The sequence below is a fragment of the Eulemur rufifrons genome, chromosome 29, assembly GCF_041146395.1.
Source record: "Eulemur rufifrons isolate Redbay chromosome 29, OSU_ERuf_1, whole genome shotgun sequence".
Lineage (NCBI taxonomy): Eukaryota > Metazoa > Chordata > Mammalia > Primates > Lemuridae > Eulemur > Eulemur rufifrons.
This window is the reverse complement of record NC_091011.1, coordinates 81,422,712-81,446,156: the sequence shown is the minus strand read 5'-3', so window position 1 is coordinate 81,446,156 and position 23,445 is coordinate 81,422,712. Positions and strand designations below refer to the sequence as shown.

Sequence of the window (23,445 nt, the reverse complement as noted above, 5' to 3'; positions counted from 1 at the left end):
ACAAGTATTGGCAAAGACGTGGAGAAACTGGAACTCTCAAACATTGTTAATAGGAATCTAAAATTGTACAGACACTGTGGAAAAGAGTTTGGCAATTTCTCAAAAAGTTAAACATAGAATTACTACATTACCAAGAAATTCCACTCCTAGTTATATACCCAAAAGAAGTGGAAAAAAAAAAAAAAAGAAAAAGGATTCAAACAAACACTTATACATGAATACTCATGGCAGTACTATTCATAATAGCCAAAAGGTGAAAGCAAGCCAAATGTCCATCAACTGATCAATGGCCAAACAAAATGTAGTATTTCCATCCAATGGAATACTATTCAGCCATAAAAAGGAAAGCAGTATGGATACACGCTACAACATGGATTAACCTCAAAAACAGGCTAAGTGAAAGAAGTCAGACACAAAAGGTTTTTATAAGATTCCATTTACATGAAATATCCAGAATAAGTAAACGCGCAAAGGCAGAAAGGAGATCACTGGTTGTCAAAAGCTGGGTTGAGATGCGAAAGGAGAGACTCCTTAGTGAGTGTGAGGTTTACTTGCAGGTGATGAAAATATTTGGGAACTAGATAGAGGTAACCGTTGCTCAACACTGTAAATGCAGTAAAACTCACTGAACTATATCTTTTTTTGTTTGTTTGTTTTTGGAGACAGAGTCTCACTCTGTTTCTTTGTTTTTAGAGACAGAGTCTCACTCTGTTGCCCGGGCTAGAGTGCCGTGGCGTCAGCCTAGCTCACAACAACCTCAAACTCCTGGGCTTAAGCAATCCTCCTGCCTCCGCCTCCCAAGTAGCTGGGACTATAGGCATGCGCCACCATGCCCGGCTAATTTTCTTTTTCTCTATATATTTTTAGTTGTCCAGCTAATTTCTTTCTATTTTTAGTAGAGACAGGGTCCGCTCTTGTTCAGGCTGGTCTTGAACTCCTGGCCTCATGCGATCCTCCTGCCTCGGCCTCCCAGAGTACTAGGATTACAGGCGTGAGCTATCGCGCCTGGCCTGAACTATACATTTTTAAATGGTTAATTTTATGTGACTTTTACTTCAAAAAAATGAATTGAATAGAAGAAGAATAATCGAAGCTAACGTTTTCTGAGCACTAACTCCTTATTCAGCACATTGCTCAACCTTTTTTACTTGCATTATCTCATCAGTTGTAGTAAGAGGAGAAGGAGTATTTTAATCATACTAGTTATTCTCTTCATCCTCATTTTACAAATGAAGAAATCTTGGCTTAGAATGGCTAAATAACTTGACTATTGTTACACAGCTAATAAACAGCAGAGCTGAGATTAAAAATCAGTCATCTGCCTCTGGCTTACACTGTTGGTTAGCTGATCCAACCTCCAGTCCCAGCCCAGTTATTCCTAGCCACCTTGTAGCCAAGGGTAGATAAATGAGAAAGTTCTGCTCAATGAAATATAAGCAAAAGTTTGTAATAGGGTAAGTCTCACTTTCTGAAACAAATGCTGCTTCTCCTGCCTTTTTGCTGTTTGAACAGTTACAGCTGCAACAATGACTATGCAACCATGGAGAAAAATGGCCAAGAGAATCTCAGAGATAATAACCATCTGTAAGCCACTCAACTTTCGCCAGCAGCTGCCTATCTCTAGTTTTTTTTCACTTTCAGAGCTACTTTAATCTGTATAAATGCCAGATATATTATTTTAATTGTACATATTTTAGTGTATTTACAATACAGACTTAAAAATACAATACCATCATACACCAGAAAAAAATTAACAGTGGCTCTTTAATGTCATCAAAAATCCTGCCAGTCTTCACAAACCCAGAACTGTCTTATAAAATTTTTTTTTTCAGTTTAACTCTGAATAAGGTTCATGTATTATGATTGGTTAATATATCTCTTAAGTAACTTTTAATCCAGTGGTGTCCCTGAATTTCATTTTTTTCCTCTTTAAATTTTTTGTTGAAGAAACTGGGTTGTTTGTCCTTAAGACTTTCCCACAGTCTGGATGTTGCTGACTGCACCCTCTCCACCCCATGTTTATTTTTTGTAAATCAGTAATTTAATCTTTTCTAGTCTTCTTATGTGGGGAACAACCACCAAAAAACCTACTTATTTAATTTACTGTAATAGGACCTTTTGTTATTTGAAGCTAAAAGCATTCCTGCTGATTCACTGATCCCACAGCCAAAGCTTTAACCACTACTTGATAAAGTCTGTCTAGGTTTATATATCGTTTACACTCTAAGTAGCTACTAAAATTTTTTATTACAGAAATTGCCATAGAAAAATTGAAATTGATATTCTTTTGTCATTAACCTTTTTTTATACCCAATAGGTGTAGTAATGTGACTTTTGGCAATTCAGTTTCCTAAGAATACAGCTGTATACTGAACAGACTATACAGGTAGGTATTCACATCCTTTTATCTTTCTCATTAACTCACACTCCATCCACGCCCTTCTCCTTCCTCTCACTCTCAAATCATCCTTTAAAGTCTCGGTTTAGATGTTGAGTTTACACTCACAATTGCTTTAGTTAGGTACAGTGTTGTAACTGGTAAAAATAGGCCTTTATACAATGTTATACACTATTCATTACCTCAGATATTGTACCCCTAAATCCAACAGAAACCATCTGTTTATACACACATAATTATATTAATAACCAAATAGGATTTTTGTTATTAAAAATAAAATAAAACCTAGAGTCTCTGAAGTAAAATACAATGGTCTGACTGAAACACCTTTTAGATAAATTTTTTAATGTTTTAATCATATTTTAACTTTATTGGTACTTTTTAATTTCTATTTTTCTAACTCTTGAGTATCAATGTATCAATTAAACAGTATTGTTCCATAGCTAAGTAGGCTTCCATTATTTTTAATTTAGAGAAATGACTGTTATAGATTCAGTAATAAAAACTGTAAAAAATAAAATTCATTAAGAATAAACATTTTAGAAGAACTATTTTAGAAGCTAGTTACTGACCTTTAAATTTTATATATATGGGTATTAACAAATAACATAATGAACCACATCTCTTTAACAAAAATGGGAGGGGCACACACAGAAGAGCAAAGAGTTATCACAATGGTTCTTAATTTAGCCACAGAATTAAGCAATGAAAAAAAAATTTTTTAATGTTTGAAACTTGCTCAAAATTTCACCCTAGAGAGGTTTTGAGTATGAAAAACATGGTTTTAAAACTCAGTTTTCATCATATAAATAATTAGTTTACAATAAAGAATAAGGGTGAGATAAAAGAGGAAAATGTGATGGGGGAGCCAGTGGTAGTAGGACTAACTTTAGAGCCTTAGCCAGGACTATCAGTAAAAGTCTTTATGCAGCTTTCATGTGCTATATTTATTCTCTACCAGCACAGATGATCCAGAATTAACAGCAATGTTTTCTCATTAGGTATCAAAATATTTGCCCCCATCACAACAAAAATGGCTTTAATTCTTATTATAAACAACAAATCCTAATTTAAAATGAGACTCAAAAGAGAGATAAAAGCATAAGAAATTCAAGAGAAATTAAAAATCACCTGAATTCCACCATCTTGAAATCACAACTACCACCACCATTTTGAAGAAAATTCAATTTAACCCTATGCACACACTCAGACAGATGCATACTTTATGTTAAATGGAATACCATACATGTGGGTTTTTTTAAATGGGAATAGCTTTTAAAAAGAAAATAGTTGTTTTTTTTTTTTTTTTTGTCCTCTCATCTCTTCTCTTAAATAATCAATGTTAACAATCAGGTATATGCCCATTCATATTTTGATCTGAGTTCATTGTACCAAAACCAAATTTAAACATGTATATGCATACATTTATATGTACACACAAACATATTGGCAAGGGGGGAGGGAGAGTCATTACTCAGGTCAGAATGGGAGGATCTTATTGTAAATGCTTCTCTACATCTTGCTTTTCTCACTTTACAGGGTAAATCTTTCTAACTTAACTGGTATACCACAGTTTATTTTATTTAAATGGCTGGCAATATTCCCTGAAAAATGTATTCTAACATTCTTGTGTAAATAGGTATTCTTTTTCCCCCCAAACTTACATCAGTCAAAAACTGCTATATTAAATATTTATATAACATCTAACATCCTAACATACTGATACTTTTAAAAGGTAGAGTCCTAGGAAGGACCACTAGGTAAAACAAGCATACTTTCCACATTAATAGACCTTGCCAATTACATTTCAAAAAGCCTGTAACAATTCAAATTTTCACCAGGATGTACAGGTACCCTTCTTCCCAAATGCCTGAAGCAATGGGTATTATTATTCCTTTAAATGTTTCCCAGCCTACAGACCAAAAAAGAAAACAACTTGAAAAGCTTGAGAAAATACAAAAAGCAAATACCTGAAGATTCAGAATACTTGAGTGAAAAAAGTAAACTCTGGTGAGAAATGCACACCCACTTGAAAAAGAAGAGGAGCCATGAAACTATAAAATAAGTTCCCACTTCCAAAGCTTTTAGTATAGGGCTCAGTGCACTCTAGAGGAGACACAGCAGCAGCGGCAGGAGCAAATGCAGAAAAACCTACAATATCTCTGGCCTAGGAACCAGGAGAGTAAAGTTGGGAAACCATGAAGGCTGAATAGAGTGGGAGAATCCCAGAAGGGAAAGAACCAGGGAGGGAATCGCCAAACTCTGGCTACCCGAATCTCTGATCTCATATATGCAGAGAACAGACTGAAAGCAGCTGCTAAAGACAAAACACCTAACCTGAGAAAGGAGCTGTCACCCAAGAAGAAAATTACCTGTCTTAACAAAGAAAGCAACACTTGTTGCAGAAAAATAACAGAATCCAGAAGCTCTACAGCTAACATTCACAATGTCCAAGATATAATCCAAAATTACCCAACATATGATGAATCATAAAAATGGAATACATTCTCAAAAGAAATCATTCCTGTCCAATCCCAAACAAACCAGACGTTAGAACAAACAAGGGTTTTAAGGCAACTATTATATATTATAACTATCATCAATGAAGTTAAAATATGTTTTCAGTGAATGAAAACTCAGCAGAGAATCAGAAACAAAAGAAACAAATGAAAATTCTAAAAGTAGAAAAAAAAAAATTTCCTGAAATAAAAGTCACTGGATAGACAACAGCCAAATGGACATGACAGAGGAAACAGGTGAATCTGAAAATAGAGCAACAGAATAAAAGAAAAAAAAAAAAAGGCTGAGAAATTGAACAGGACTCAGGCCAGGTTATATAAATGATTCTGCCTCTTCTGCTCTTCGATCACTTGCCCTAGAGGAAGTCAGCTCCCATGTCATGAGGAAACACACCTTATACAGAGGCCTATGTGGGAAGGAAATGAGGCCTCCTGCCAACAGACAAAAAGGAACTGAAGTCTCCTGCCAAAGGCATGAAAGTAGGTCCTCCAGCCTCAGTCAAGCCTTCAAGTAACTGCCATACTGACTGCAATCTCATGAAAGACCCTGAGCCAGAACCACCCAGCTAAGACACTCAGATCCCTGCCCCTCAGAAACTGTGAAATAATAAATGGCAAAACCTCAATGAGTAGAAAAATAAGGACAAGAACCAAAAATCATTGTTAGCCTATTTAATCTAGCAAAGACTCAGGGAAAACTGAGGAAGTTAAGCAATACAATATAAGATATTGTGGGTGAAAAGCAGAAGTAACTTCTAAGGTTTACTCCATGCCTTTGGGCAGACAAGGTTTTCCTACGGAAAATGAGTTCTATTCCCCTCATGTATACCCTAACATCTATAGTCTTGAGATTTAGAGAGATGTGTTTAGGGATCATTTACTCTGGTACGCCATTCTCAAAAATGCCATATATCCCAACACTTTCGCATACACATACGCAGTTTTCCCTCATTGTGGGAAAGGAAAGGAGTGGCTGAGAGGCTTTGAGTTTGATTTCCACCTTTCTCTAGATAACCTGCACCATTAACTTCCCTGTCTTTTAAGCTGTATATACTAAACATAATTAACATTTCTTACTGACAGTTAGGCACTGTGAACATCAAACGCTATATTCTAATCCAGTGATGCCTTAGATCTGTGTGGTCTAATACATAGCCACTTGCCACATGGGGCTATTTAAATTAATTAAAATAAAATAAAACTTAAAATTCCATTCCTCAGTTGCACTAGCCTCATTTCAAGTGCCCAAGAGCCCTATGTAGTTAGTGACTAGTGCATTATACAGTGCAGATGATAATTGGAGAACAGTGTCCTAAAGACTACTGAAATATACAGGATTATCTATCCTTATACTACAGACCCCACAAATGTTATAATTTTGTTTTTGCTTGCTACTTAGATTTTTCTATCTTTTCTCTTACGACACCTCGTCAGTTGTCACCTTGCTGTTAATCTTTTGCAGCTATGACCCTGCCCCCATGCACCAGTTGATTCCAGTACCTGAAACATGAAGAAATAACTAACCAAACAAAATAACGTTATACCCAAAGTAGATTCTAGGAAAAGCCCTCAGAAATTCTTAATCCTAAAATTTTATCACAACAATCTTTTTTCAGAGGCTTCTTTCTTTCTTTCTTTCTTTCTTTCTTTCTTTCTTTCTTTCTTTCTTTCTTTCTGATTCTCAGACCTGTTGGAGACATGGTAAATGAACTGTTAGTTAAGGAACAGTTGATCCTCATGATTTGTGGATTCCATATTTAAAAACTGGTCCACTCATTAAATTTATTTGTAACCCTCAAATTAACACTCAAGACTTTCACATCCTTCCTGGACATGTGCAGGGTATTAAAAAATTTCAATCACCCAATGCACATGCTCCTAGCTGAGGTCAAAATGGCAGTGTTCTGCCTTCTTGTTTTAGCTCTCACACTATAAATAAGTGTCCTTTTCAAGGTCTATTTAGTGCTACATTCTTCATTCTTGTGTGTTTTCCTTTGGTAATTTTGCTGTTTAAAACAGTCCCCAAGTGTAATGCTGAAGTGCTATCTAGTGCTCCTAAGCACAAGAAGGGCACGGTGTCCCTTACGGAGAAAACACATGCATTAAATAAACTTCATTCTGATAGGAGTATATAGTGCTGTAGGCTTTGAGTTAAATGAAAATAAATTAAATGTATATATTTAATGTATATATGCAATATACCATATATACACACATACATATATATAGTATTAAAGTGTCTTTAAACAGAAACAAACATAAGACAAGGTTACATATTGATTAGTTGATGAAAATGATGTAACCAAAGGCTCACAGGAACCTATCCCTGCATTCTCCAAAGAGCAATGGTTCAGTATTCGCTAATTCACCATTCATGGGAACTTCACAGAATGTAACTACTGTGAAGAACTAGAATCAACTGTACATGAAACCACAATACTTGCCATAGTTTTAGGGCAGAAAAGTAGCTACTATATGCATCCTAATCCTTACAATTACCATATAATCATAAGAACAATTCTGAAGAACTCAAAACAAATATGGAGAAATACAAAGAGTTTCTAACACTCTACGAAATAAGGCTTCTCCTTATTCAAAACTAAATAGAACTAGTTTAGGCCGGGCGCGGTGGCTCACGCCTGTAATCCTAGCACTCTGGGAGGCCGAGGCGGGTGGATCGCTCGAGGTCAGGAGTTCGAGACCAGCCTGAGCAAGAGCGAGACCCCGTCTCTACCAAAAATAGAAAGAAATTATATGGACAACTAAAATATATATATACAAAAAATTAGCCGGGCATGGTGGCGCATGCCTGTAGTCCCAGCTACTAGGGAGGCTGAGGCAGTAGGATCGCTTAAGCCCAGGAGTTTGAGGTTGCTGTGAGCTAGACTGATGCCACGGCACTCACTCTAGCCCGGGCAACAGAGCGAGACTCTGTCTCAAAAAAAAAAAAAAAAACTGGCCGGGCGCGGTGGCTCACGCCTGTAATCCTAGCACTCTGGGAGGCCGAGGCGGGTGGATTGCTCAAGGTCAGGAGTTCGAGACCAGCCTGAGCGAGACCCCGTCTCTACTAAAAATAGAAAGACATTATATGGACACCTAAAAATCTATATAGAAAAAATTAGCCGGGCATAGTGGCGCATGCCTGTAGTCCCAGCTACTCGGGAGGCTGAGGCAGTAGGATCGCTTAAGCCCAGGAGTTTGAGGTTGCTGTGAGCTAAGCTGACGCCACGGCACTCACTCTAGCCTGGGCAACAAAGTGAGACTCTGTCTCAACAACAACAACAAAAAAAAAAAAAAAAAAAAAAACTAAATAGAACTAGTTTATATATCATCAGTACCCTCTTAAGTAGGTCAGGGAGCAGCTTATTATTAGTATAAACTAAAAAAGTGAATAATTTTTTGTATCTGGCATATTATTGGCAACAATTATTTTCTCAGCAATATCTGTCAATAATACTGCCACTCTACATAAAGTATATTACATTACAGAAAGTGTTTTTACAAACATTGTTATTTTATCCTTATAAGTGCAATTTGTATTTTGGGTACTGTATTTTTCATTTTTATTTTATTTTATTTATTTATTTATAATTTCCAGTTCTCTGCCATAATTTTCAATGTTAATTTTCATTTCCTTTTTCCCTTTAACATAGTAAGGGCATTTATTTTAAAACCTGTATCTAAAACCCCCATTATCTGTAAGCCCCGGTATATTTGATAGACACCAAATATGAAAAACTAAAAATAATTAGATGCCTAGGATATTAGCTTCCTACAGAAGAAATGTATCTTCTGCTGCAGGCCTCGTGCCATTCGGAATATTACCAATTCTTGATTATTTTAATTCAGTTTCAAGGACTAAGATAATATGAAACTGAGCTTTAATCCCTATGAAGGCCAGACTATTTCTGGCTCACCCTCACACCTCTTCATGGTCCTAACCCAGAGTAGGAGGAGTCTACCACATACTACACTCCAGGTTCCAGCTTCTAATCTTTATCTCCCTGGCTCCAAGAGTTTATCAAAAGTGTTGTTCAGGTTCTCAACCTCTTCGCACTCCTTTAGGAATTGAGATACTCAGTGGAAACGTGGCACCAAAAATGGTTCTCCTCTCTGGATTCCCATAGAGGGATTTCCATTCTGAATCCCTGTCTGGATTCGGTCTCCTGAATCTTGGCCCCATCACTTTTTACTACTTTGTTTTCAATTCACTACCTTCAAAAATATATTTTTTTCCTGTTCGTTTCTCCCCACCCCCCATTTCATTCCTATATGGTCTTTTCTATATGTCTTCAGTAGGAAGGTTAGTCAAAATTGATTTTTATTATATTTTATTTTCAGAGGTTTTATTTGGTTCTTTTTCAAATCTGCTAGATTACTTTGTAGTCTCCTAATCCTTGCAGATATCTTTTATTTCCTTAAATATGATAAGTAGTTTACTTAATTCTAGTACCTTTTAGTAATTTTAATTCCAGTATCTAAAATTTTTGGCGGGTTTCCACTGTCTACTGTTTTTGCTAGTTCTTAACGTATCTTGTTTCCTGGTATGTTTAGTTGTCTCTGAGTGTATGCCACTCTCTTTGCTTAAATAATGATTTGTGGAGACTAAATGAGGCCTATAAATAAAGGCAACTATCTCCAGAGAAGATCAGCATTTGCTTCTGCTGAGAATCTGAACAGCACTATTCATCCACAATCACTTTAAACTAAAATCATACCTTGAAGTTTCATGGACAGCCAGGTATTGAGAATTTGAGTACCCAATGTGAACAAAGACCAATACACAGCTTTGACTTCTCAGGGATGGGTTTTCTTCTCCATTTTTCCTTCCCCTACTCAGTGCCAATGCAACTCTCCCCACAGTCCCTTGGGAGTGGGGATTTCTTCTGTTTCATCCTTATCCTGATAATGAACCGCTTTAGGGTCCCAACTTTCACAAGCTTTATGTATGTGTATGTATTTTTTTTTAATTTCAGCCCTTTTATGAACTTTTAGATCAAGAATTAGAAATAAGTATTACAGCTCACAACCATTACAAGTGCAAGACTCTTTCTACGTATCTATATATTAAAACTATACCTATTCTTCCCAATGTGGCAGCTTCTCATAAAACTAAGTAAAAATTGCAATTGCTTTCAATTATTTTTTTTTTGACCAGAATGTTGTCAAAAATTCTGGTCAGAATGAGATTGGCCACATGGAACTCCAGTTACATTTGGGTCATAATTATACTAAAGAAAGATGGACTCCATGTTATTATTTCCATGATAAATTAGATCTTCTTAATTTTAAAAACTTCGGATAACTTCTACTCTAGTACTTATTACATCAAGTGTTAATTGATTCAGCCATAGAAGTGATGAGGAAAATGTGATGTAACACTTTCGTAACATTGCCAGTGAGAGTATAAATTATATGGCTACTTTGTAAAACGGTTTTGCATGACTTGATAAAGCTGAATATACACATAACTACTCTTTGATTCAGCAATTCTACTCCAAGGTATATACCCTAAAGAAACTCTTAAATGTGTGTACCAGGAGAAAATATACAAGAATCTTCAAGGTAGCCTGTTTCACAATAGCAAAAAACTGTAAAAAAGCCATAAACCTGTCAACAGCAAAACAGATTAATATAATACATGTTGGCACGTTCATACATAGGAATACTATATAGCAGTGAAAATGAACAAACTACAGTTATATGTAACAACATCAATAACATCATAATGTTAACGAGAAAAAGGAAGTCACAGAAGATTTATAAATGATTGAATCAATTTATATTTATATAAAGTCAAAGCCCAAAAAACTAAATCACAGTATATTTATATATCATAGATATATAAGACAATGCTCAATAAAACATGAAATAATAGTTACTGGAGAAAGGTTAGAGGAGAGATATAACAGGGAGCTCATAAGAGACTTCAAAAGGTTGTGGTCACTTTCCATTTTTAAAGACTATTGATGAGTATAAACAGGTTATTTGTTTCATTCTTTATATTGTATATAAAAATTATGTATTATTTAGACATGTATTTGGCAATAAAACATGTAAATACTATGTGATCCAAACAGGTACGTAAACAACAAAAAATATATATAAAAGGAAAAAATAAGTAGAGACTAGGTTTCCATGAACACTAGAATAAAAAAAAAATAAAGTTAGTTTTGTTTACTCATCTGCTTTACCTATCAGAGCATTAATTTCTTCAAGGATATGGACATAAGTGTGCCTAGTACATAGTAAGCATTAATGCTGAAAGAATGTTATTTTTAAATTCAGACAACCTTAGACACCACTTGTCAGGGAAAAGGAATTTAGTTCATGGTCTTGATGTCATCTAAATATACTATTTTAGTAAAATAACCAATAAATTATATTAAGTTTATTTTCCTCACAAGGCAATCATTGACCCAAAGTTCAATTTACTAACATTTCCTTAAACATTCACAGAATGACTTGAGTATGAATGGAACAGAGGTCACAACCTCTGCTCGCATCATAACAACAGACCCTAATCAGCTCTTCTTAGTTAACATTTTCCTCATAAAGTATCAAGAAATTTAGTTTTAAATTTAAATCATTAGTACTCCAGAAAAAATACAAGTTAGATTTTAAATGTTTCAGTAGACAGAAGTAAAAGTCTATGTTTCATCCCACAATGCATTTCCCTATGAAATAAAAATTCTTCCAAAATTTAAACAAAAAAAGAAGAAATAAAAATTTACCTCACAATCTCACAGACTGAATAAAGTATTAACGGATTCCAGGTAAATGATATCACTTAAATAAGTGCCAATTTAAATGATGACTTCTAAACAGTATCAGAGGCTACATATAATCTTACCTGGGGAGGATAGTTGCTCTCTGAAGACCATCTTGAAGACTGGTCATTTGGTTTATCCACTAAAATGTTCCTGAAATAAAGAAAAGGAGATTGTAGCAATTAATTAAAAGAATAAGTGAACATGAATAGGTAAAAGAAGAATAGTCTACCAGATGCTAAAATTATGAAGTTACAGAATGTTTTGAACTTGAATAAGCATAGGAAATAAAACAGAAGCATCAACACAGAAAGCCTCTAGTATATATAAAATTTTGAAATATGATAAAGGTGGCATTTCCAACAATGGAGAAAAGCAAATATTTTCATAAGGCAACTTGTGGTTAAAAAAAAAAAAAGTTCTACTTCCCATTAAGTGACAAAATGAACTTTAGATATATATATTTATATATATTGAAGAATTTAAGGTAAAAACAAAGCAATAAAATACCTAAAAATAAAAATACCACATATATATACATATGTATTATATTGTATACAGTTATACTATATTGCCACATTCCATAAACATATATATTATACATGCAATATATATAACATACAACATACATAAAATATATATGTAAAGTCAATCTTTGGAGCAAGATAGCCTTTTAAGCACACCATGAAAAGCAGAACTATGGGTGAAAAAAGGAACAGATATAAGTAACTTTACAAGATGGTGCTTTCACTAGAAACTATAAGGCTTAAGACAAACAGAACTATACATAAACACTGCTTAATTTGGTAAAGTTGTTTTTCACAGGGATATGGCTTAATTCTGAAACGCGTTACATGTATACTGCGGTTGAACAAATAAGTAAATGGGCGGCAGATGTGGGAGCCAGGTTGTCTCGCTTCATAGTGGGAAGTTACAGATAACCAAGAGAAGAGAGGTCAGAATGAACCCTGTGGTACTAGATTAGAGTCAGAGACATCAATTGTCTTGCAAGAGGATTGGCCTGTCTCTATTGACCAATCTCAGCTGCTTGATTGCAAGCATCCTCATCATTTCGTCCAGTTGGTTGCAGCAGTCATTCACTGTAATCAACTGACCAGGTTTCATGAAGCTGTAGTAGATAATACCAGCACGAGACCACCAAACAGACACCATTAGTTTTTTCTGAAGAGTATTTGATTTTCGACTGTGTTTCAGGCACTTCATCTTTATCCAACCATTGTGTCAAATGCTTCAGATTGTCAAAAAGACTCCATTTTTCATCACACATAACAATACAAGGTAGAAATGGTTCGTCTTTATGTCATGATAGCAAAGAAAGGCAAGCTTCAAGACGATTTCTCTTCTGATGTTCCTTTAATTCACGTGGAACCCATCTATCCAGCTTCTTTACCTAGCTGATTTGTTTCAAATGGTCCAATATTGTTGGAATGGTAACATCAAACCTTGCTGCTAATTCACGCATAGGTTGAGATGGATTGGCTTCCACTACAGCTTTCAGCTAATCATTATCAACCTCATACTCAGGTTGCCCACATGGCTCATTTTCAAGATTAACATCATCAGAACGGAACTTCTCAAATCATCGACGGACTGTGCGTTCATTAGCCATATCCTTCCCAAACACTTGGTTAATACTTCAACCTGTCTGGCCTGCACTGGTTCTACAACCGAACTCATTTTCGAAAGTAATACGCATTTTTTACTTATTCATGATTTCACAAAAATTGCTTTAAAAAAATGTGAAAGATAATTACAAGCCAAAATATGCATTTGAAAGATTGAGGATGCACCTTCACAATAAAAATAAAACAAAAAGTGTCAAAGTGAAATGTCAAAGATCTCAATTTTAGTACTTAAGGAAATCGGACATTTCATACTTAATAACCTAATACAATTTTTTTCAGCGAAAATTTTAAAATGTCAAAAACATTTCAAATATGCATATCCTTTAAACAAAAATGATGGCAGTAATGACAACAACCATGACAATAACAGAGTCCCAGACACTGTTCTAAGTGCTTTTCATGTATAAACTGTTATCTTCAAAGTATATGGATTAAGAAACTGAGACAGAGAGATAAATTAATTTGCCTAAATACACACACTTCAGATTTGAACCCAAGGCAGTCTGACTACAAAGCCCATGCTCTTGATGACCACACTATATAGCCTCAGAATTATTTCATTGCTTAAAACTTTACCTAAAAAATAATCCAAGGGATATAAATCATCTACATTCATCAAAGCACAATTTATAAATTACAGGTGCTTACGTAATTATATACTCTGCAGCCTAATTTTAACGTCATAGGAAAATCTTCACTACACAGTAAGTAAAGGAGAAAAGTAGTTAACAGAATGTATGCAAAGAATCAAGTGTTGTAATATAATATTCATACACAGGAAGAAAAGACAAAGAACATATACTAAAAGTTGTTAATGTAGTTATCAAGGGTGAGATTACAAGTGTTTTTTTCTTTGTGCTTTTTTGTATTTCTTTAAAATTTTCTAAAATTAACACATATTCCTTTCATAATAAGAAAAATGTATTATTTCCAAGAATAAATTACAAACACAGAATGAAGATATGAACTGTGTTGGAAAAGACTGCAGTATAGTTAAAAGCTAAAGAACAGGATTTTTTTTTTAAATCACAGGGATATGAATGTTATAAAACATGAAAAAAGACTAATACATTTTAACTGTAAATGTATCATAATACATTATGATAAACTGGAACAACAAAAATCACAAAGTATAATAAATTTGGGGAGGGGAAGATAAGATGTCATGTAAATGCGGCAGTTCCTTTATCTTTCACAGTTCCTAGAAAGGAATAATGTTTCTAAAGTTGATAAAATGAAAAAAGAGATTTAAGAGTACTATTTAAAGTTTAAAATTAAACAAAGATAGAAATAACAACATATTATATACTTTCTAAATTATTTGAGACAGAAAATCAACAACAAAAAACCATATAGCAAAAGCAGAAAATAACAGATTAAGTAAACGCAGAAAACATTAAAAACAAAAAATTTTAAATAAAATGGTAATATTAACACCAAGCATCAATACATATAAGTTGCCTAACATAACATAATAAAATATCCTTTGCATTGGGTGAATAAGTAGACACATTAAAATCTACATAAAGGCACACATACAATAACAAGGGGACTCATGACAGATAAAAGATATATAAGACAAATGCAAACTTTGTAAAACTAGGGGAAATATAAGGCAAAAAGTATTAATAACTGGGTGAAAACAATAACTATACAATAATAGAGTTCAAGTGACTATGATGACATAACTTGTGTGTTGTAAAAATGAATCAAATGAAACAAAAATAAAGCAAAACCACAGTAAATATGAAAAGAAATTGATAGAAAAAAATAGGATATTAACCTCTCTCAATACCTGGAAAATTAATAAACAGACAACTGTATAATGTCAAGTAGTGGTAAGGTAGTGATAAGGAATAACAGTATTATGAAGAAAAACAAAGTGAAGGAGAAATAGGCTTGAATGACATGAGGGAGCTAGCCACGTCATAATCTAAAAAATGAGCAGATGGGCTACTAAATGCAAAGTCAAGGGGGGCAAACAGTTACATTATGCTTTCGTCTTATGAATTTTGAAATGTCTATTAGATAGCCCATTGGAGATATGGCAGTTGGATATCTGAAGTTGAACGAAATGCAAGGGAAATACCAGGGCTGAATAAAATATATTCTTTAGAGAAGGCAAGTATATCAATACTATTTAAAGCCATGACACTGAGTGAGATGACTTTAGGGAATGAAACAGAACTACAGAGGAGAAGCTTAAGGACTGATTAAGCTGTTGGGGTCCATGATTTAGGGTGTCCAGAAAAAAAGAATCAAGCAAAGGAGACTGAAGAGGGCCAAAGTTAAAGAAAATGAAAACCTACAAAGTGTGGATACTAAGTGAAGAAAGTATTTTAAGAAGAAAGAAGTGAAAATTTTTGCAAAATGCTGAGAAGACAAGGACTGGGTGATATTCATCTTTATGGGCCTAAATGTTGCCATATACAAGGTACTTAATAAATATTTGATAATGATATGAATAAATAGCACAAAAAAGAAAAAAATTAAAGTGGATCCACTAAAGTATACATTATATTAACCTCACTGTTTACCTGTAACTTAAAGCTCAAACTAAGTCAAAACGAAAATAAAAAAGAAATAAAATACACACCAGAAATGGAGTGAGATAAGCCTAGGGGCATTTGGAAAGATGGAAGCTTAAATATATTCCTGCTGATCTTCAGTCTCAACACAGCAAAATAAGTACCTCTCCTGAGCCCAGCAGGAGACAGAGGCCAAGATCAGAACTTTAAGAATTCTGACAAAACTTAATCCCAAGAGAAGAACCATGAGATCCATGAATACCTCTCTCTCCAAGAGAAAGGCATCAACTTCATAAGCATTGCTATGACAATCTGCTAGTCTCCCTAGCCCATTAGAGTTTCAAGAGAGCTCACCTGCCTTGAAGGTGAGAAGAACCTGCCCTCAGCTGGGGACATCTAGTTGCTGAGAGGCATCCCCTGGTGACCCACAGGGAACTAACAATATGGGAAATGGTATAACAAAAGCCACAAAGACTGCTGAATTGCTAACTATCAGAGGTATGGGAAGTTTTACCAGAAGAGTATACAAAATGACAAGTTTGTATGGGAAAATAAATATATAAAAAGAGCCAAGAAAATATATAAAAGAGAATAGTGAGAGGAAATAATCTCACTTCTAAAAACTTTTTAAAAGAATTATAAAAAATATTTTAATTTAAAAAATATTTTTAAAAAACACCTTAAATCCTCTATAATTAAAAATAGAAAGGCTTGGTATAGGAGTAAACCAACAGCTCAGAGAAACAAATAAAAATCCAGAAATTGAGCCCAGTGTAAATGGAAATTTAATACTAAAGTGATATTTTAATTCAGTGGGAAATGACAGTTCATTTATTAAATGATACCTACACAACTGAATATCCATCAGAAGAAAATAAGCTCACTCTTATCTAATACAAATTAATCCCAGTTAAAGATTTAAACACACATAAAAATCCTAGGGAACAATGTAGAGGCCAATATGTACAACCTAAAGTATTGAGATCTTTTGCCAAGAAACGCAGAATCTGTAAAAGAAAAAATAGCTATCTGATTATATAAAAAGTTTTAAATTTTATATTATAAAATATACCATAAAGAAAAACAGGAGACAAGCAATAGTTTGGGAAAAAAAATGTTTCCAATTCGTATGACCAATAAAGATTTCTAAAATATGAAAAATATTATACTTGACAAGAATAAAATGAACAGAAAGGAAAATGAGCAGAATGCAAGTCACCAAAGAGTCATTCAAATGATCAATAAACAATGACAAAAAAAATCTCAAAATTCTTGTTTTGTTTGTGTCAGGGAAAAAGAAATTAAAACAGTAAGATATCCTTTTTCACCCATGAATTTGATGAAATTAATCGCTAATTATCAGAAAATCAAGGAAAAAGGTGAACAAGTGTATTACTCCAGCCCTTATGGAAAGTTAACTTGTAGTGTCCATTACTATTTAAAATGTATATAGTCTTTCACGTAGCACTCTCATTTCAAAATCTATCCCACAAAAATAAAACCACAGTACATAAGCACATACGTACAGAGATGTTTAATGCAGCATTTTTTGTATAGCAAGGAAATGATTAAATTATAGAACATGTATCATGGGATATTATACTGACATTATAAAGAACTTGGAGGGATTTCTACACTACAAGATACAGAGAAGCATGTATAATTCTATTATTGTTAAAAAGCCCTTTTATATGTGTATATACAATTATATGAACAGGTAGGTTATGGCGTATGATCCAATTTATATCAAATTGTATAAAACAAGTACAAATATGAGCCTAAAATGAGACCAAATATCATTAAGTAATTTTACTTATTTTCTTATATTTGTCTTAATGTCCAGACTTTTGTAATAAACAAGCAGTAAAAATAATTATTGCAGAAAACACATGACAACACATTGCCCACATTTGTGGCAAACTAACTCCATTATCATCAGATGATCAAATCAGGATCAACTTTTGTGTCTTTTTAAAGACATAGAAAAATACAAAAAAGAAGGTAATAAAGGCTTAATGACAGTACATATCTCAAAACATACAGTCAACTCTATACTGTTTTTAATTCTCCCCCCATAATATTCCTTCCATCAACCGATTTCCACTCTCCTCCAAGGCAAATGAGAAACTACTTTAGGGGACTGACGATTAACATCAGCCCCTCAACCAACAGTAAGAGAGCCTATCACCACAGTAGACAAAACACAGTCATTACTATCCTTCCTTGTGTTTTTTCCAAAGACTTATAAAACCTATCATCACTAGTGGTATACACATAGTCTTTCCTTTTTCTAATCCTCAGTACTAAGCAGGAGACATTAACCTCTCATACTGCATACACCAATCATACCAGTTCACCATCCCTGGTTTCTAAAAGGGAAAATATCCCATCCACAGCCTCTGCTGAAGGAACAATCATAGGCAATGATGTTTTGTACCTATGACTTTTCCTTACAACTATCTCAGTGATAGCTAATCTAGGCTATCTCCTATGATAAGAGATGAGATGGGCCAGTATGAAAATAAAATTATAAGACAAAAAATGTATAAGTAAACAGAACCAACAAAACAGAGAACAGATACACAAAGTAAGATTAAGAGATTAAGAGAAAGAACAAAACAGTCAATAATATGATACATATGTAAGAGAGGTAGAAACAGAAGAGAGATATCTTGAGAGACAATGCACACCAGGGAACAGAGAATAGAAACTGATGGCTTTTTAGTTCCAATTGCCAGAAATCTCTGCTTCTGGCAACCAAAACACTCTTCTAAGTACCCCATGGCTTTCATTTATACTATTAATATCACCTAGATAAATAAATAAATAGCAAAGAAAAAAGTTATACAAGACACAATTCAGTACCACAACTATATGAGTCAAATAATAATAAAGAAGATTTATCTACTAGGATTAAATTAAATATCTGCTGTTTTAAAATACATTTAAAATGCAAATAATCACTGAGAACTGGTCACGAAGAACTGAAAAAGGAAAGGGATGAGTTGAGGATTAAAATGGCTTCCTATTTTCATCAGGTTAATTTAATTTTAAAATATACATTTTCATGCCTGCCAATGCTGGACAAAAACTAAAGGTAATAAAAATGAATAACATTTTAAGTCTCTTAGACATAGACTACAAAGCAAGGGTGTTAGTAATTAAATTCTTTTAGAACTATAATATAAAAATTTGTAGTGAAATATATATGGGTAATTGAAAAATGAAAGATAGCTTTAACTTTTTCCTAGTTATATCTCTATTTTTGCATCTTTTCTAATGTACTATATCTATACATACTGCAAATTAAATGTCAGGAACAACTATTAAAATTCATCATGAGAAGATAATTTATTGGACAATTTGGGTTCAAGTCGGCAAATTAAAAATCTTTCTTGATTAAATATGCTCAAACCCTAAGCCTGCTTAGCAATACCTTTCAAATTATTGCTCCTAAGAACACTTAAAAATGAACAGCAGCAATTGGGCAAAAAATGGAGTATTTAACATTTTTTTTCTGATAATGGCTGCTCAGGATACTTACCAGTAAATACAGCCGATTTTAAATTGAAAGGTTTTGATAACTTAAAAGCCACCTCTAATTTTTAAATGAAGAAGAGTCAGTCAAGCAGAGTATTTAAAAGAGTACAGAAGGATTCAATCCTGTATTGATTTTCCTTGGTAGTTTAAAAACACTCTTCTAAAACCAGTGACCTTTTGTTGAGATCTGATAAAATGGATCTAGAAAAGAATCAACTTCTACTGGAAATCACAAGACCTTGGAGCTTGACCACTAACTGGTTAGATAATCCATCACATAATCTCTCAGGATTTGAACTCCTTTACCTGCAGTGTAAAAGGAAAGGCTGAATTCTTTAATCTCAAATTTCTTCCAGCTCTAATCAGGGCAGTTGAATTGCACAACTCTAGGAAGCACCACTGTTAACATTCTACAATTCTATGGAAAGCCTTCATATCTTTCATTCAAGATATCATGTATAATCTTCCTCCTACATAGCTGTCAGTAATAACACAAAATCAACCAATTATAACAGAGTTTCCATTATGTGTGAACACTGCTAGAGTAATACCACCACGGTACAAGAATGGGTATCTGTGTCCAAGGGGATTATAATCTATTTTTAATACATTAAAAATGTACATAACATAAAATGTAGGAGACACAAAAAAGTATACAATAAAAAACTATAATTCAAAATATAAAATAAGGATTGACTCAAATCAATTTTAAATACTACAGCTATAGAAAGTTAGAGTATACTATAAAAATTATAGCTTTCCCCAAAATCACTTATACTTACATACACTGTAGAGCAGTGGTCCCCGACGTTTTTGACGGCCCCAGGGACCGGTTTCATGGAAGGCGAGTGAGGAGAGTGTTCCAGATGATTCAAGTACATTACATTTATTATACAGGCAAACCTCTCTGTTAATGATAATCTGTATTTGCAGCTGCTCCTCAGCACTAGCATCACCGCCTCAGCTCCACCTCAGATCATCAGGCATTAGATTCTCATAAGGAGTGCGCAACCTAGATCCCTCGCATGCAGAGTTTACAGTAGCGTTCATGCTCCTATGAGACCCTAATGCTGTCGCTGATCTGACAGGAGGTGGAGCTGAGGCGGTGATGCCAGTGATGGAGAGCGGCTGTAAACTGCAGATGAAGCTCTGCTGGCTCAGCTTTGCTGGCTTGCCCACCATTCACCTCCTGCTGTGGGGCCTGGTTCCAAACAGGCCGCAGAGCCATACCAGTCCGTGGCCTGGGGGTGGGGGACAGCAGCTGTAGAGGTTTAGATTCACTTCCAAAAACTTCCCAATTTTAAGACAGCAGCATGGTAGTAAGGAAGAAATATGTCATAGTAATGTAATATACTAAAAGGGGAAACTGTTCGGAGGTATATGGGAACTCTCTATACTACCTGCTCATATTTCCATAAATCTAAAACTGTTCTAAAAAATAAAGTCTATAATTTAAAAGAGAGAGAAAAAGCAACTACAGTATATAAAGTAGAAATAAAAATGAAAAACTATCTGTTCATAGAGGACAAAATTACATATCTACAAGATGCCAGAGAATCAATGGGAAAAATATTACAAAAAGAATTTATTTCTAAAAGAAAAAAATCAAGTTAAAACAGAAATTAGAGCCTTCAAACATAAAAGCAAAAAGCAGTTAGAAGATATAATGCAAGAGAAGACCCCCATTTACAATAATAAAATAAAATAGTAAGCATAAACTTAAAAAAGAAATGTACAAAACCTATGAGGAAAATTTTTAAAACAATCCTAAAAGACATGTAGGTAAGCCTGGAAAAAATGCAGACGTATCATGTGCCTACACAGAAAGACCCATCATCATAAAGATGTTAATTCTCCCTATGTTAACTTATAAATTGAATTACATCCAAAAATAAGAACAGTTTTTCCTAAAACCAGACAATAAAAAAAGTTGATGTAGCTCATACAAATAATAAATTTCATATAAAAAAATTAAACAAGTAAACACAGCCATAGAAATCCTGAAAAAGAGCAGAACAGCAATAAGGGAGGACTAGAGTTGCTAGACTCTGCCAGATGTTAAAGCACATTATGAAGTCTCTATAATTAATGTGATAGGGTGCTTATACATGAATAATCAGGGACAAAATAGAAAACACCGAAATAGAGCCAAGTGAATAAAATTTAATAAATGATCAAGATAGCAACACAACTCAGTGGGAGAAATATGAACCTTATCATAAATAATGTTGAAACATACAGCCATTTAGAAATAAAATTAGGTTTGTGCCTCACACTGCACAGCAGGTCAAATTCCAAATGGATCAGAAAACTAAATAAAAACATGTAAGTAGTAGAAGAAAATACAGGTAAATCCTTTACAACCTGAACCTGACAATGAAAAGTCACTCACTAACTACAATTCAAAATCCAGAAAAAATAAAACTTGACACATTCAACTAAACAAAACTACAACTTTCAGAAAGAAAAAAATGAAACTGTCCCTATTTTCAGATGGCATGACTGGCCTATGTAAAAAGTCCCAAGAAATTTACAAAAAAAAAAAAAGAAGCCTAGAACAAGTGAGTTCACCAGTGTCACAGGATACAAAATTAACAAACAGCCAAATGCATTTTTCTACATACTAACAATGAGCATGTGGAACTCAAAATTAAAAGTACAAAATGATTTACAATCGCTTTAAAGGAAATGAAGTAAGGATAAATTTAACAAAACATGTACAGGATAATTTGTATTCTGAAAATTACAAAATGCTGATGAAAAAAGTCAAAGAAGACCTAAATAAATGAAAGACCTATTGTGCTTATGGATTGAAAGACTCAACATAGTAATGATGTCAATTCTCCCAAAATGATCTCCAGATTTAATGCAATTCCTATTAACATCCCAGCAAAATTTCTTTAAAACTAATAGACAAGTTTACTCTAAAATTTATATGGAACAGCAAAGGACCTAGAATAGCCAAAATAATTTTTAAAAATGAGAATAAAATGGGAGTAATCCCTCTACCTAATGTTAGAGCTTACTACATTCTAAAGCTATGGAAATCAACAAAGTATAATATTAGCAGAGGGACAGACACATATCAATGGAACAGAATGGAAAGCCCAAAAAAGACCCACACAAATATGCCCAACTGGTTTTTTTCACAAAGGGGCAAAAGCAATTCAACAAAAGAATAGCCCTTTCAACAAATAGTGCTAGGGCAACTGGACATCCACAGGCAAAAAAAAAAAAAAAAAAATGAACCTTGACCTAAAGCTCACACTTCATGAAAAAACTAATGAATCAAGGATGTAAATGTAAAACATGAAACTTTTTTAAAAAATAGGAGAAAATCTTCAGGGACTAGGACTAGGCAATGAGTTCTTATGTAAAAAGCACAATCCATAAAAGGAAAAATTGAAAACTTTTGGTCTAAGTAAAAACTAAAAAGTTTTTACTTTTTAGTAAAATTAAAATTAAAAACTTTTGGTCTAAGAAAGACCTTGTTAAGGGGATGAAAAAGCAAGCCACAGACTGGGAGAACATATCTGCAAACTACATATGCAACAAAAGACTTACATATAGAATATAAAAAGTACTCTTAACACCCAACAGTGAAAAAAAAGAAAACAATCCAATCAGAAAATAGGCAAGACATGAACACACATTTCACTAAGAGGTTATACAGATGACAAACACATGAGAAGATGTGCAACATTATTGACCACTAGGAAAATCAAACTAAAAGCCACAAACAGATATCATTACACGTGTAGCAAAATAGCTAAAATAAAAAATAGTGATGATAACAAATCTAGCAAGGATTCAGAAAAACTGGATCAGTCATAGGTTGATGGTGGGGATATAAAATGGTATAGCCATTCTAGAAAAGAATATGGCACTTTCTTATCAAACTAACCACTTATCATACAATCCAGCAATTAGATTCTCAAGTATTTATCCCAGGGAAATGAAAACTTATGCTCAAACAAAAACCTGTACACAAATGTTTATAGCAGCTTCATTTCTAATAACCCCAAATTGGGAACAATCTAGATG

The 23,445-nt window shown here is 33.9% G+C and overlaps 1 protein-coding gene across 2 annotated transcripts in view; it reads right to left on the bottom strand.

Annotated features, from left to right (window-relative positions):
- The window catches only part of MKLN1 (muskelin 1), a 272,020-nt gene that overhangs the window by 84,111 nt on the left and 164,464 nt on the right, over positions 1–23,445 (bottom strand). For both annotated transcript variants that reach the window (XM_069462688.1, XM_069462687.1), the window contains one exon: positions 11,771–11,840. In XM_069462688.1, the coding sequence (XP_069318789.1) occupies positions 11,771–11,840 (70 nt within the window). The remainder of the gene's footprint in view (positions 1–11,770; positions 11,841–23,445) is intronic.